The sequence below is a fragment of the Cynara cardunculus genome, unplaced genomic scaffold, assembly GCF_001531365.2.
Source record: "Cynara cardunculus var. scolymus isolate 2C unplaced genomic scaffold, CcrdV1 Un_Scaffold_713, whole genome shotgun sequence".
Taxonomy (NCBI): Eukaryota; Viridiplantae; Streptophyta; class Magnoliopsida; order Asterales; family Asteraceae; genus Cynara; species Cynara cardunculus.
In genome coordinates, this window is record NW_020200607.1 from 74,795 (window position 1) to 91,668 (window position 16,874).

At 36.8% G+C, this 16,874-nt stretch overlaps 1 protein-coding gene across 1 annotated transcript in view; it reads left to right on the forward strand.

Annotated features, from left to right (window-relative positions):
- Positions 1-4,532: 4,532 nt before the first annotated feature.
- LOC112501931 ((+)-menthofuran synthase-like) overlaps positions 4,533-16,874 on the forward strand; it is a 16,518-nt gene continuing 4,176 nt past the window's right edge. Inside the window, exons 1-4 of the mRNA XM_025105711.1 lie at positions 4,533-4,679; positions 6,186-6,245; positions 6,328-6,339; positions 8,661-8,847. Of these exons, the coding sequence (XP_024961479.1) occupies positions 4,533-4,679; positions 6,186-6,245; positions 6,328-6,339; positions 8,661-8,847 (406 nt within the window). The remainder of the gene's footprint in view (positions 4,680-6,185; positions 6,246-6,327; positions 6,340-8,660; positions 8,848-16,874) is intronic.

Below are 16,874 nucleotides of genomic sequence, written 5' to 3' on the forward strand. Positions count from 1 at the left end.
TACAGTCTCTTGTGCAAAGTCACAGAGCTTCTGCACAAGGTCACAGAGCTTCTGCACAAGGTCACAGAGCTTCTGTGCGAGGTCACAAGGTCACAGAGCTTCTGCACCTAAATCCAGAGCCTCTGTTCAAGCCGACGACTACAGAACGATCGAACTCTAAGTAAGGGTAATTCTACATGCTTGGCTCCCAAGAACACTCCCGAAGAATGGTCCTAACCTGGAATCTCAAGAATGCAGAGTTGTTACAGCAAGTGATTGGGCCGTAGGTGTCGTTTTGGGACAAAGGCAAAAGAAGATTTTTCACCCCATTTACTACGCAAGTAAAAATCTTGTTGAAGCTCAGTTGAATTATATCACAACGAAAAAAAAAATTACTTGCGGTAGTATTTTCCTTTGATCGTTTTCGATCCTACTTGATTGGTACTAAAGTCACTGTTCACACAGATCATTCTGCAATCAAATATCTTTTTAATAAAGCTGATGCTAAACCACAACTTATTATATGGATTATTCTCTTACAAAAATTCGATCTAGAGATTATTGATCGCAAGGGAAGTGACAATCAAGTAGCCGATCACCTTTCTAGAATTGAAGGGAAGGTATCGAGTGGGGGAAGTCATGAGATTAAGGAAGTTTTCCCAGATGAATATGTTTTGGCCATCCAACACAGTTTTCAAAAACAACATCCTTGGTATGCGGATATTGCCAACTATCTTGCATGTGGCCTTAAACCATATCATTTTCAGGAAAATCGGTTTAAAAAATTTCTTCATGATTGCAAGCATTATTTGTGGGACGATCCATTCCTTTATAAAATGGGAGCGAACCAAATTTTGAGAAAATGTGTCCCAGATGAGGAAATCCAAGCTTTGTTAAAAGATTGTCATGCATCGTCGTACGGTGGCCATTTTGGTGGACAACGTACGGCCGCTAAAATTTTACAAAGTGGATTTTTTGGGCCCACCATGTTTAAAGATGCATTCAAATTTGTGAAAAGTTGTGACCAATGCCAACGAATGGGAAATTTGTCCCAAAGAAATGAGATTCCCTTAAAGAATATTCTAGAAGTTGAACTTTTCGATGTTTGGGGTATTGATTTCATGGGACCATTTCACATGTCTTTTAGTAATCAATACATTTTGGTTGTGGTTGATTATGTCTCCAAATGGATAGAGGCTAAGGCTTGCCCAAGAAATGATGCCAAAACGGTAATGGAATTTTTGCATAAAAACATTCTTGTTCGTTTTGGAACTACTCGAGCCTTGATAAGCAATGAAGGGACTCATTTCATAAACAAAATTCTAAGTGTCGTTCTTGATAAATACAAGATCCAACATAGAGTTGCCATAGCTTACCATCCGCAAACTAATGGTCTTGCTGAACTTTTCAATCGCGAGATTAAAAATATTTTAGAGAAAGTTGTCAAGCCAAACGGAAAGGATTGGTCGCTCAAATTGGATGATGCATTATGGGCTTACCGTACCACCTTCAAGACTCTTTTGGGCATGTCTCCGTATCAACTTGTTTTTGGAAAAGCTTGTCACCTCCCGTTGGAATTAGAAATCATTTTGGGCTATTAAAGAACTCAATTTAAATGCAAATTATGTGGGAGAGAAAAGAAAGCGCCAACTCAATGAGTTAGAAGAGTGGAGGTATCAAGCCTACGAGAATGCCAAGTTATATAAAGAAAATACAAAAGTGTGGCATGACCGTAGGATCAATCAGCGAGTTTTTGAAAAAGGTCAAAAAGTTCTTCTCTTTAATTCTAGATTAAAGCTTTTTCCCAGAAAGCTTTAATCTAGATGGTCAGGACCTTTCACTATTGTTGAAGTGGAAAATTTTGGAACAATAGATCTTTTAAACCCACATGATAATAGTGTTTTTAAAGTGGATGGTCATCGGATCAAACATTTCTTCCTGGAAGGAATGCAAAATCCAAGCCAAAAATCTCCCTAATTTTTATCATATCATCTGTTGTATATATTTTTGCTCTTTTTACTCTGTGTTTGTATTTTGCAGGTGTGCTCTCTGTAGGCATTTCATACCCACAGTCAAGATTGTTTTGAAAAAATTGATTTTTGGCGGGTATTGTCAAGATTGTTTTGAAAAAAATGATTTTTGGCGGGTATTTGTGTTATTTTCTAAAAGCAAAGAAAAGGAAAGAAAGAAAAAGAGTTAAGAAAAGAAAATGGAAAATGAAAAAAAGATGATGGTTTTTCTAATTTAGGCGGCATGGGTAGGACTTTGACATGACAAAAGCTTTTTATTATTTTATTCAAAATCTTATATGTCTGTTGGGTTTTGCATGTTGGGTAGTTTTGAGAAGGTACCAGTCGGTTTTAGAGAAAAAGGGGCGAAATTGGATTTTGCACTTCATTTTACACTCTTCATCTCCTTTGTTTCTCTCATGGCGAGATCTCGGAAACCCACCGCCGGCTGAGTTCCAACTCGCCGGTCTTTGCGCTGCACGACCGTCGGCGAGTCATCCATTGTTGTTTCCGTCGAAAAGTCTGCCGTCGAATCCGAGCCGTTGTCGCCCGATCCCATTGACTTCGCCACGCTTGCCATAGAGCCTGTCATGGCGACCGTCGGTCAAGCCATGACCGTTCGTATGAAGTACGATGAGTCCCATGTTGTTGTCACTCCGGTGAGCATTCCTCCTTCTCTTCCCCTAGTCACTAAAACCCTAACCACCACTACCACCGGCCCCTCTATTTCACTACAGTCGGTCTCACCCCTTCCACCGCTAAACCCCTTTTCCTCTCCCTATCTTTACCAACACCAACCATTTCTATACCATCACCCATTGTCTATCCTATTCGCAACCAACCATCGCAACAGCCCCCAATACCCCTTGCCTCTACACCACCAGGCACTTCCACCATCCATGACTTTGACCTACACCTTAGTGACACTTTAGGGGAAGATTTCCATTTTGATTTTGAAGAGAACAACCCGTCTAGTAATCAGGAGTTATTTCCATTTTTTGCTCCCCAACCAACTTTGGACCCCCAAGAGGTTGTTGTTCCTATTGAGGCTACATCCACTACTACCCCCAGTGAGCAAGCAGTGGCCTCTGACTCCACTTCGAGGAGTGAAGATAGTTCTAGTTCAGATTCTGAAATACCACCACCGGTGTCCAACAAGAAACCAGTTGAAGAAGGCAGTGACTTTGAGGATGAAATGGAGGAGGAGATGGAGGTTTTGGAGGTTGAAGTGCCCAAACCCACTAGAAAGCGAAAAGTTGCGACAAAGACAAAGAAAGCAGCCCTGACATGCCAGAAAGTCAGAACAGTGCCCTTCTAAGAGAGGTACAATCGCATTAAGAATATTAAAATACTTTTAAACGTGCATTTGACCCCAAGTTGGTCAATGCACTTGTGGCAATCAGGCATCATTTAGTTGCGCTTTAATAGGAGAATATGGTCGTTGTCCCACCCATAGCAAATGTGTCATGGGTTACTGAATTCTACGTGGCTGTGGAAACCACTAAAAGTGTTTCGGTTACCATTCGGGGGAAGAAAGTGGACTGGTGTGGGCCCAAGCTTAATTCGGCCCTTGGTCTTTCACCCTACCCTCCCCCCCCCCCCGTTTGTTCTTTTTCCCAAATTATGAAAGGATCCTTGGAAGTATCCAATTTGGACATTGCATTTTCCCTAACCCTTCCTGATCATGGGTGGTCTCGAGACAACAAACGCCAAATCATTTTGGCTGGCCATTTGAACAAAGAGGCCGAATTATGGTTCCAATTTCTGCGCCATAATCTGATTCCCACGATGCATGATAGCACCATATCGTGGGAACGATGTGTCCTTCTCTATTGTATTATGAGGGAAATATCGGTGGATCTGGGACCCATCATGCATGCATCTATTCGGGCAGCTTCTCAAAGGACACACTCACGATTGGTTTTTCCGGCCCTAATCACTAAGCTCATGGCCGCTGCTCATGTCCCCACTTTTGATTCAGATACTATATTTGTTGGCTCCCCTTTTTTGAGCCAAAACACTATGGATCGCCGAGAGTGAGCTTCTCGGCACTTTCTTAATTTGTAGGATCTGGTACCCGTGGATAATGTTCAGGAAGATTCGGTGGCTCCAATTCTGAATCCTCAATCAACTCAGCCACCTACTACATCGACATCTGAGCCACCGAAGCAAGTTCCCAAAGATCCTACCAATGTGGCTGGGCCTTCCAAGCAGCCCCCCAAAGACCCCCTGGCCTCCGGTTATGGCTCAGCTACATGGTTGTTTGTTTTAGCTTTGCAATGGAAGGAGACAAATTAGAAGTTAGATGCCATTCTGAAGAAGGTTGAGAGTGTTGGAGACCGAGTTACCGGCTTAGAAAAGAAAATAGCCCGTTATTAGGCCTATTCTTGTGATTGGAACTGAGTTGCACGACAAATTCATGGTTGTCAAGACATCCTGCTGACAGCCCAATTCCCACGGTTCCCGAGCGGCCTTCGCCCCCCACAAGTGCGATGCATCCCACCTCTTCACACCACCACGCTAGCCACTATTTATGTTGTTGCTATGACTTCTGTTGTTGCGGCTCCTCTTGTCACTACTATTGCTGTGCCTACTGTTGATATTGCTTATGTTGCTGCTCCTCCAGTCACTGCTTCTGCTGTTCATAACTCCCAGGAAGCAGATCGGGTGTTGTATGTTTGCAGTGAGCAGGTTTGAAGAAAATGGTTAAATACTTTACTTTTCATCAATACTTTTGAACAATATTTTTCGGTTATCATTTTGGGGTACAGTTTGATGATACACTTTTTCATCCATCTTTTGTGTGTTGCTAATGGATTTGTCATAACTTTTGTGTTAAATATTATGACTTGGTGTTGGAATTCTTTTTGGTTTGTCTAGTTCCACTCTTTTTTTAAGGTAAATCATCCTTGTGTGATTTTTTATAGTGTTTATGTTAAAACAGTGGACCCTCCTTTCGTTTGTAAACCTAAACACTTTCCCATTGAACCAAACCCGCGCCACTTATTTTGGTCCCTTTCCCTACAATTGGAACATTATTCATATTAAGTTTGGGGGGAATGTGTTCAAATATATATATATATATATATATATATATACCTTCGGAAAATTGAAAGGTATGAAAAAAAAGTAAAAAAGAAAACAAAAGGCGAAAGTCTTCAAAAAATTTGAAAACAAAAATAAAAACCCATTTGTCTAAAAAAGCAAAAATAGCCAAAGGTATGGGTCGCAAACTTTGCTGATTACTCAAAATTGAATCAATGATAATTTTTGCATCAAACCCTTTTGTAGTATAGGATAAGTTTGGGGGAGGGATATATGCTACCATTGCCGCAAACACTAGCCCTAAAAGTCCTACTAATTAACGGCAACACTATGAAGATCAAGCAGGGAAGTTGTACATCCTCTCTACTAGACGAATATCCAACACCTTCTGTAAGTTTTTGCTTCTATCTCTTTCTTTAGATTTCTTTTTCTTTATTTTATTCTCTTTTACTTGAGGACAAGTAACACCTCAAGTTTGGGGGTATGATAACTCTCAATTTTGAGAGTTATTTGTTGTTCAATACTCCTATTTTTATGTGTTTTATGTACCCACTTTGCTTCTATTATGTATTCTTGGTCTAAAATGTTTTAAGAGGTGATGAAAGGTCAAGAATTTGATTATTTTCTGAAAAATCGTTGATGTTGGAAAAAAGCCCACTGTTTGCTCACTTTCTGCCCACTTCAGTATTCTCTACCAGGCGCATTTGGATAAATTTAAATACTTGTTCTTCTGGGTATTTAAAAGAATTAATTTTGCAGTCAGATCTGAAAATCTCGCTTTATTTAAAGAAATGGGCCTTGTTGAATAAAAAATGTCTTAAAGTAGTCCTCCCTTTATTTTAATGAAAACTCCATCTTTACCTTTTCTTTACTTTAAGGGTAAGGCCAACTTTACCATTTTCATCCTTTCAAAAAAGGTGACAAGGCCAGAAAAGCTTACAAGAAGTGATAGAAAGTCTTTGCCCTCTAGATAAATAAGGATTTCTTCCTTCGGGTAAAAGGGATGTCCATCTCTCCCTTTTCTCCTATAAATTGTAGCATTTACTCACTTGGAAGTAACCACCTTGGAGCATTTACTCTCAACTGAAGATTTGGAGCAGTAGAGCAAGTTTAATTTATGTATTTACTTTTAATTTCGTATTTAACTTTCAGTTTTGCTTATGTGCATTGTATGCCCCTGTGGGCAACAGTTTTAGTGAAATTTCCATTCAAGTATTTCTTATGCATTTCTCTTCTTCTTTTTCCTCTATGTTCTATAATTTCAATATGAGCTAATGTGATAACTGGGTCTTAGTTAATTCCTAAGGTAATTAATATGTGCTTATCAGTTTACTGATTATGTGACAGCATGATAAATTGTTATATTTGATCATGCAAATATGTGAAATTTTATGCATAAGAGATTTTATGCATGATGTGAAATGCATACATATATATATATATGTGTGTGTGTGTGTGTGTGAAAGATTTATATGTATATATGCATACATATATGTGAATAGGCAAAGGTGGATGCATGAATATGCATGTGTGTATGTATGCATGCATGTGAAGGAATGGCTTAGCCGCCATACCTCTTTTGGAAAAGTATAAAAAGAGGTTGAAGCCTCATTTCTCTTCTTCTTGCCATTTTTGAAAACTTGTTGAGCGATTTAAAAAGAGAGAGAGAGAGAGATTTGACCGGATTGCTTATTTTAATTGCAAGAAGTTGGTTTCTAAAAGGTGAGTGGTTAAATGCTTTCAAAATGCTTTAAATTATGTTTTAATGAGTTTTGAAGAGTTTACTTGAATGTTGTCCAGATTAATATAAACCGGACAAGTGTTGAGCGGGTTCCAGCTTAAATCGATCAAGGCACAAGCGGTTTAAGGCTAAACCGCCCGAGGTGTTAAAATGATATAATCTTAAACCGGACTAGGGTTGAACGAATTAAGTTTAAACCGGACATGCTTTAACTGGTTTAAGGATAAATCGACTATATGTGTTAACCGGTTTAAGTTATGAGCGATTTAAGAATTTTGGAACTTATGTTGTGTTTCAATCGGAGAAGTATGAATACGACAAAAAGGGGTGACTGGTTTATTTTAAATCGGGCAATTATGCATAGTGTTGTCCGGATTTGTTATCCAGACAAAAGAGTTGGATATTTATTTCTAATAGTGTTAAATCGGACAAAGCTATGTGAAGTGTTGTCCGGATTTGTTATCCAGACAAGGTTGACCGGATTACATGTTGACTTGTCAAATGATGATATTTTTAAACAATAAATGGGAAATTTGACAAAATGAATTTGAACTGATAATAATTTCATTGACTGCGGTCTATTCTAAATGGAATTGTTTTATGAAATATCTTGATGGGGAAATAAGGGTGGCATATTAAGGAGAGGTGTACCATGGGATAAGGTGGCATATCAAGGAGAGGTGTACATTTGGATATAAGGGTGGCATTTGTGTGTGTGTTATGTAATATAACTCTTACTATTATATCCTTTAAGATTACCGTGGTCTAGAATCTTTATTTCTTTGTGATTTAAAGATTTAGGATCAAGGTTCTTATTGGAAATCATAGTCTAGATGTTATTAAGAAGAAGATACCAGGTTTGGCCTGAAACTTTGAATAAACCTATTTGATTTGAGAGGTTTAAAAGTGGCATTCTAACAATCTGGTTAGTGTAAACCTGTTTGGATTTGATGTTTTGTTTGCAAGCAGAGATTTTGGCTTGAAAAGTGAAAGGTATTGGTATTACGTTCTTACTTGTTCATATATTTGTGATATATATGAAAAGTTGATTATTTAAAGGTTTTTGGTGATTTTCACCCCACAATAACATAAATAGGGTAACTCACTAGACCGTTCGGTCTAACCCTCGTTTTGTGATTTTAAATATGTATTGCAGGAAGTGTCGACGGTAAGGGGAAGGGAAAAATGTAATATTTTCCCTATGTGAATATCTGCGTGAAGATTTACTGACGACATGTATAGTTTTGATWGATAAAACGGGTTTAGTGCAAGAATTGTATTTGGAATTTTTGGACCATGTATTTTATAATGGTAGATTCTTGTACTAAGGGACCAATGTGGTGTACAAACATGTATTTCTTTTATATGAAGTATATGTTACATGCATTGTGTGGAATGGGGTGTTACAGAAAGTGGTATCAGAGTCTGAGTTTAAGGGATTTAGGTATTCAGCAGCATGATACCTAGACTTAAACTGTTTCATTTGCATGTCAAGGGTCGCGGACATAGTTAGCACCATTGGAAATAAATATGATGRGTTRAAAGAASAGTGTGTAAGGKAAATTTTAATTACATCTGGCCAGTGTAATTATGAATTTACAGGTACACATCTGAACTTGAATACTACATTATATTTGGGAATGTGAATACGTGATTATTGACACTAAAATCTGCAGATGTCTAGCCGAACTCGGAGATCTGAAAGAACGGCTCGACCAGAATCTGAGGAAAGAGGGCAATCACCCGTTAATCTTCTGACTAGCACATTTGGAAATAGAGGTCGGGGAAGACCAAGGGGTCGAGGTAGAGGGAAAATTCAGTCTCAAGGAAGAGGTCAGACTGAAGTACATTTTGAACATGAAAAATCCCATTCTGGGAATGTTCAGGAAAGATCGGTACCACACCCGGAATATGTAACCACGGATATGTTGGCAGAGAAAATGGGGAAGTTGTGGGAAACTCTGACATCTATTATGGGAATACCAGCTAGGGTAGAAACAGAGAGAGTAAAAGTTCATCCCTTTGTACCGGTTACTCATAATATAGAGGGAGATATCAAGATGTTTTTGGCATGTAAGCCACCAACCTTTTTTGGGGAAAGGGATCCAGTGAAAACTATGTGCTGGATCAAGGAGATGGAATCTGTGTTCAACACCATTCGGTGTCCTGAAACAGATAAAGTTTGATTTGTTGTTTCAGTATTGAAATCAAATGCTTTGTTCTGGTGAGAAGTTGAATCATCGGCCAGAACAGATGTCTTACAGACATTGTCTTGGAAAGAATTTGTGAACCGATTCAAAGATCAGTTTTGTCATAAGACAGCAGTGAGACAAATGGAAGAAGATTTCTTGAAACTGGAGAAGGGAAATGGAATAGTTCGGGAGTATACCGAGAAATTCATTGAATACTCTCGATTTGCCGAGCACTATGTTTCATCAAAATCCAGGAAAATAGAAAGGTACATCTGGGGTTTGAAACCCTCAATTAGAGAGTTTGTAAATGCTATGAACCCCAATACCTTTTCACTGACGGTAGATGTGGCTGAAGTGACAGAACAAAATAAGAATTGACAATCAGAAGGAAAAGTTGTAGAGAAAAGAAAGTGGGAGGGGTCTTCATCGAACTTTCAAGGGCCGAAAACCGTGAGATATGATAATAGAGTTGATCAAAAAGTCGATGAGAAAGTATGTACGCAATGTCGACAGGTTCATCAGGGTGAGTGCAAGATGGACCCAAGAAAATGTTTTAAGTGTGGTGAAGCAGACCATTTGTCAAGAAGTTGCCTAGCTAATAAAAGATGTTTCAATTGCAAGTCTCCATATCATATTCGACCGAACTATCCATTGTTAAGAACTCCACAGCTGACAATGGGAAGTAATGCATCGGGTACTCAGGGAAGACCTACTATGAATAGAGGAGGGCAAGGAGGGGCACGAGGACGGTCCTTCTAGATGACAAAGAATAAGGCAGAGGCGTCACCAGATGTAGTAATAGGTACCTTCCTTCTGAATTATATACATGCTAAGGTGTTATTTGACTTTGGTGCAAACTTTTCTTTTGTATCACCATCGTTTGCTCAAACTGCATGCTTGAATTATGTGTTACTTGATGACGAATTAGCAGTTGATACTGCTAATAGTCAGGAAACTGTTACTAGTGTATTCAATAATTGTATTATTGTTATTGAGGGTTGTGAACTACCGATTCGGTTATTCCTTATGCCGATGAAGAAATTTGATGTAGTGGTGGGTATGGACTAGTTGGCAAAGTATCAGGCTAGTATTGTTTGCAATCAGAAAATGATCAGAATCACTCTGCCAAATCAAGGAATAATTGTTATATATGGTGATCGTCAAAATCACCATACTAGTATTTTGACTGTGATGAAAGCTCAGAAAAGTATTCAAAAGAAGTGCCACGGATGTTTAGCATATGTAATTGATATGAAGAAAGAGAAAGGAAAAGAAGAATCAATTCCAATTATTAATAAATATCTGGAAGTCTTTCTAGAGGACTTATCTGGACTACTGTTGTATTAAGTAATCGAATTCCAAATTGATCTCGTACCAGGGGCTACACCAGTAGCAAAGGCACCGTACCGATTAGCTCCATCTGAATTGAAAGAATTGGTTGCACAGTTGAAAGATCTGACTATTAAGGATTTATTAGACCCAGTACTTCACCTTGGGGTGCTCCAGTCTTATTTGTCAAAAAGAAAGATGGGTCTATGCGAAAGTGTATAGACGATCGTGAATTGAACAAATTGACGATTAAGAACAAATATCCTTTACCAAGGATTGATGATTTGTTCGATCAATTGGTGGAAGCAAGTTATTTCTCCAAATTTGATTTATGATCGGGATATTATCAATTAAAAATCAAGAAGGAAGACATTGCTACAACAGCTTTCTGAACTAGGTACAGGCACCACGAATTTTTAGTTATGCCTTTTGGCTTAACTAATACGCCCGCACCCTTTATGGATTTGATGAATAGGGTATGTAAGGAATATCTTCATAAATTCGTTACTGTATTTATTGATGATATTCTTATATACTCTAAGACAGAAGAAGAGCACGCGGACATCTTCGCTTGATACTGGAATTGTTGAAAAAGGAAAAGTTGTATGCCAAGTTGTCTAAATGTAACTTTTGGTTAAGAGAAGTTCAGTTTCTGGGTCATGTCATATCAGAGGAAGGAGTAAAGGTAGATCCAGCTAAAATAGAAGCAGTTGTAAAGTGGGAAGCTCCGAAAACTCCTTCTGAAGTCCAAAGCTTTTTGGGACTGGCAGGTTACTATCTTAAGTTCATTTAGGATTTTTGTAAAATAGTCGTGCCATTGACCAGATTGACTCGGAAGAATATTAAATTTCAGTGGGAAAAAGAACAGCAAGAGGCTTTTCAATTATTAAAGGATCATCTTTGCAATGCACCAGTGTTAACCCTACCTGATGGATCTGAAGATTTTGTGGTATACAGTGATGCTTCAAAGCTGGGATTGGGATGTGTTTTGATGCAAAGAGGAAAAGTAATTTCTTATGCGTCGAGGCAATTGAAAGATCATGAGAAGCAGTATCCAACTCATGATATGGAATTAACTGTAGTGGTGTTTGCTTTGAAAATTTGGAGACATTATCTTCTGGGGACAAAGTGTCAGATTTATACTGATCACAAAAGTTTGCAACATTTGTTTAGCCAGAAAGAATTAAATATGCGACAGCGTCGGTGGATTGAACTTGTAAATGATTATGAATGTGAAATCCTTTACCAACATGGTAGCTGATGCTCTTAGCAGGAACGAAAAGAGCAGAACTATTAAAGTTGTAGCAATGAGAATGAACTTGGTCCTTGATATTCGTAAAGAAATTCTAAAATGTCAGAAATAAGCCATGAGAGAAGAATTTGTCAAAACAAAAAGGTTGCGTAAGATTATTTCAACCTTGGAACCAAACAACGAAGAAATAATGTGCTTTCAAGGGCGAGTCTGGGTACCGTGTTTTGGAGATATCCAGAACACTATATTAAATGAAAGTCATAAGTCTCGATACTCTATTCATCCCGGTACCAATAAGATGTACAGAGATTTAAAATATTTTTATTGGTGGCCAGGATTGAAGAGAGACATAGCCAGATATGTGGAACAACGTCTAACATGTCTATAGGTTAAGATTGAACATCAAAAGCCCTATAGAAGCCTTCAAACTTTGGAGATACCTGTATGGAAATGGAATCATAATACAATGGATTTCGTCATGAAATTACCTCGAACTCAAAAGGGGTATGATGCAATCTGGGTAATCGTTGATCGCTTGTCTAAATTTGCACATTTTCTACCTATAAGAGAGGGATACTCTCTAGAAAGGTTGGCGCAAATTTATATTAAAGAAATTATAACTAGACATGGAGTTCCACTATCTATTATCTCTGATAGAGATAGTCAGTTTACTTCAAAGTTTTAGGAAAGTTTGCAAAAAGCTTTGGGGTCTGAAATACGACTAAGCATAGCTTATCATCCGCAAACTGACGGACAGAGTGAAAGAACTATCCAGACTCTCGAAGACATGTTGAAAAGTTGTATTATTGACTTCGGAGTATCGTGGGAAGATCATTTGTCATTGATAGAGTTTGCATAAAATAACAGTTATCATTCCAGCATCCAAACGGCACCATGTGAAGTATTGTATAGACGTAAATGCCGAACGCCGTTATGTTGGGACGAGGTAGGTGAAAGACAGTTGATGGGTCCTAAGATTGTCCAAGAAACTTCTGAAAAGATTGAACAGATCCGTGAAAGAATTAAAACAGCACAAGACCGCCAGAATAGTTATACTGATAATCGTCGAAAGCCAATTGAATTTTGTGTAGGTGATTTTGTGATGCTGAAAGTTTCGCCGTGGAAGGGTGTCATCAGATTTGGAAAGAAAGGTAAGCTCAGTCCGAGGTATGTTGGGCCATTCAGAATATGCAAACGAATCGGGCCAGTGGCATATCAGTTAGAACTACTAGAAGAACTAAGTCTGATTCAAAACACTTTCCACGTATTGAATCTGCAGAAATATTTAGCTGATCTGAGTCTCACTGTACCATTACCGGAGATTAAACTGGATGATAAACTGAACTTTGTGGAAACACCAGAACATGAGATTGACCGAAAGATTAGAGTGTTAAAAAACAAAGATATCAGTTTGGTTAAAGTACAGTGGAAGTTTCACAAAGGACCAGAAGCGACATGAAAACTGGAATCGGAAATTAAATCAGAATAACCATGGCTCTTTAATTAAAGGAATTCTGGGACAGAATTCTTTTGAGAGGTGGATAATGTGATAACTGGGTCTTGGTTATCTCCTTAGGTAATTAATATATGCTTATCTGTTTACTGATTATGTGACAGCATGATAAATTGTTATATTTGATCATGCAAATATGTGAAATTTTATGCACGATGTGAAATGCATATACATATATATATATATATATATGCAAAATTTATATGTATATATGCATACATATATGTGAATATGCAAAGGTGGATGCATGAATATACATGTGTGTATGTATGCATGCATGTGAAGGGGCAGCTTAGCCGCCATACCTCTTTTGGAAAAGTATAAAAAGAGGTTGAAGCCTCATTTCTCTTCTTCTTGCCATTTTTGAAAACTTGTTGAGCGATTTAAAGAGAGAAAGATTTGACCAGATTGCTTATTTGAATTGCAAGAAGTTGGTTTCAAAAAGGTGAGTGGTTAAATGCTTTCAAAATGCTTTAACTTATGTTTTATTGAGTTTTGAAGAGTTTACTTGAATGTTGTCCGGATTAATATAAACCGGACAAGTGTTGAGCGGGTTCTAGCTTAAATCGATCAAGGCACAAGCGGTTTAAGGCTAAACCGCCCGAGGTGTTAAAATGATATAATCTTAAACCAGACAAGGGTTGAACAGATTAAGTTTAAACCGGACATGCTTTAACCGGTTTAAGGATAAATCGAGTAAATGTGTTAACCAGTTTAAGTTATGAGCGATTTAAGAATTCTGGAACTTGTGTTGTGTATCAATCGGAGAAGTATGAATACGGCAAAAAGAGGTGACCAGTTTATTTTAAATCGGACGATTATGCATAGTGTTGTCCGGATTTGTTATCCGGACAAAAGTGTTGGAAATTTATTTCTAAAAGTGTTAAATCGGACAAAGCTATGTGAAGTGTTGTCCGGATTTGTTATCCGGACAAGGTTGACCGAATTACATGTTGACTTGTCAAATGATAATTTTAAACAATAAATGGGAAATTTGACAAAATGAATTTGAACTGATAATAATTCCATTGACTGCGAGATATTCTAAATGGAATTGTTTTATAAAATATTTTGATGGGGAAATAAGGGTGGCATATCAAGGACAGGTGTACCATGGGATAAGGGTGACATATCAAGGAGAGGTGTATATTTGGATATAAGGGTGGCATTTGTGTGTGTGTGTTATGTAATATAACTCTTACTATTATATCCTTTAAGATTACCGTGGTCTGGAATCTTTATTTCTTTGTGATTTAAAGATTTAGGATCAAAGTTCTTATTGGAAATCATAGTCTAGATGTTACTAAGAAGAAGATAACAGGCTTGACCTGAAACTTTGAATAAACCTATTTGATTTGAGAGGTTTAAAAGTGGCATTCTAACAATCTGCTTAGTGTAAACCTGTTTGGATTTGATGTTTTGTTTGCAAGCAGAGAATTTGACTTGAAAAGAGAAAGGTATTGGTATTACGTTCTTACTTGTTCATATATTTGTGATATATATGAAAAGTTGATTATTTAAAGGTTTTTGGTGATTTTCACCCCGCAATAACATAACTAGGGTAACTCACTAGACCTTTCGGTCTAACCCTCGTTTTGTGATTTTAAATATGTATTGCAAGAAGTGTCGACGGTAAGGAGAAGGAAAAAATATAATATTTTCCCTATGTGAATATCTGCGTGAAGATTTACTGACGACATGTATAGTTTTGATAGATAAAACKGGTTTAGTGCAAGAATTGTATTTGGAATTTTTGGACCATGTATTTTATAATGGTAGATTCTTSTACTAAGGGACCAATGTGGTGTACAAACATGTATTTCTTTTATATGWAGTATATGTTACATTCAATGTGTGGGGTGTTACAGCTAATCACCCCTTTAGGTGTGGGTGAGAGTCAAACTTAAGAACTTGAAGGCACACTTGGGTGTTGCCATTTTTATTAATTCTTAAGCTTGGTCACGTTAAGTCGGGACTTAAGCTCAACGCAGATAAGCCAATCACTTTGAAGTGTTAATATTAGATCATTGATCCATAGATGGACGGATTCGAAATACGGCTTAAGTGATGCACAAAGATTTGAGAGAGTCTTTGATAATCACATAGAGATACGGATTCTGCATGTTTTTAGCTAATGTTCGGATATTAGTCGAGATTTATACTACAAAGAGATTTGAGTATAAATCTTCAGGCTAGTAGAACCAGATATCTTTTTATTACTTAACTAATTCGGCAAGCTTAAAACTGATAAAAGTGGACACTTTGTGGGCACTCTGTGGGCACAATATATAAGAATTCGCTTTCGAGAGATTGTAGTTTTTATAGAAGTCCCATTAGTCTTTGACCATATTGTTCCTACAATCTTCTTAAGGGAAACTTACACCCATACTCATCTTTTAATTTTAAAAGTTTATTACGTATTTTAAAGCTTTGCACCAACAAAACTTAACTCTTATTCACAAACAGAAACATGCTCAAGAAGTTCATGAAACTCTCTGGTTCTCTGTAGTGCAGTCCCTGTGACGATATTGGTACTATACCACTTTATTACTTGAAGTGATCATAGTGTCGACGTGCAGTTGCACCGCCACTGTGGGGACTTTGTGCCGACTGTGTGAACAATTTCGATTCCAAGCCAACACCCATGTTATTATTTATGGCAATAACCCTTGGTTATGTCAACAATGGCTTTAAGAAGATAATAAACGTTCATTATTTTTGGTAATTTGCTTTTGAAGGCTTTCATTATTATTGCCAACTATATTACATCTCAAAATATGTATCCTTTTACCTAATGAAGCTTGTAAATATCGATTGATATATGATTTTATTGACTTGATGTTAGAAATTTGTGTTTATACTTTAAATGCAAGACAAGAAAAGCCAAGGTTTATTAAGCCATAACGGTACGTTCGATATACGGATGATAGTAGATATGATGGAGTGGATAATTGTTGTTCCCAAAATCATACAAATCAGATTTAATCTTCAAAAATAGGAACAAGATTAGTAGAGAGAGAATTTCACCAAATATTGTCTTGTATTTCTTGAGAGAAAGTACAAGATGATTAACAACTAATCTGAAAATTATGAAATGAAGTAATGACAATTAAGAGACTAAATCCTATTTATACTAAGGAAATAGTAAATGCTAACTATTACAAAAACATTACAATGGGAGAACTTGAATACAACATTTAAGCATAAACTTGAACCCAACAACAGTTAAGAGTGTGATCGTCCTGTGAAAAAAATATCATATTTTCTTTTAAGGTTTTTATATAAGAACATCTCAACGGCTAATGCTACAATTTTAAAAAAAAAATGAAAGTATCAAAAATCTAAATCTGTAAATAATATCCAACTCTAACAGCTATTTTATTTTGACAACTATAACATTAATTATATTATTAAAATATTTCATAATTATTATCATAATACACTTTTATAAAAGCTTTATATAAAAAGTTAGGGTTAAATACATGAAATAGTAACCTACTTTCATAAATTTTTTTATTATAGCATTCTACTTTTGTTTTTCTTTATTACAACAATGTAATTTCAAATTATTTTTTATTAAGGCGTCGTACTTTAAAAAATATACTTATAATAGCAATAGCTAACCTGTTACCTTTTAAACCGGTTAATTCATTGACTTTTTTTTTCTTGTGTGGCTTTAATGAGGTGATGTGGATGTCACATCATTTTGATGGCTTAACTAAAATAAAAATAAAAATCTATTTTAAATTATTATTAGTAATTTTAATTGCTATTATCTAAAAAAAATTAATTTTTTTGACTTTTTCTTTTTAAG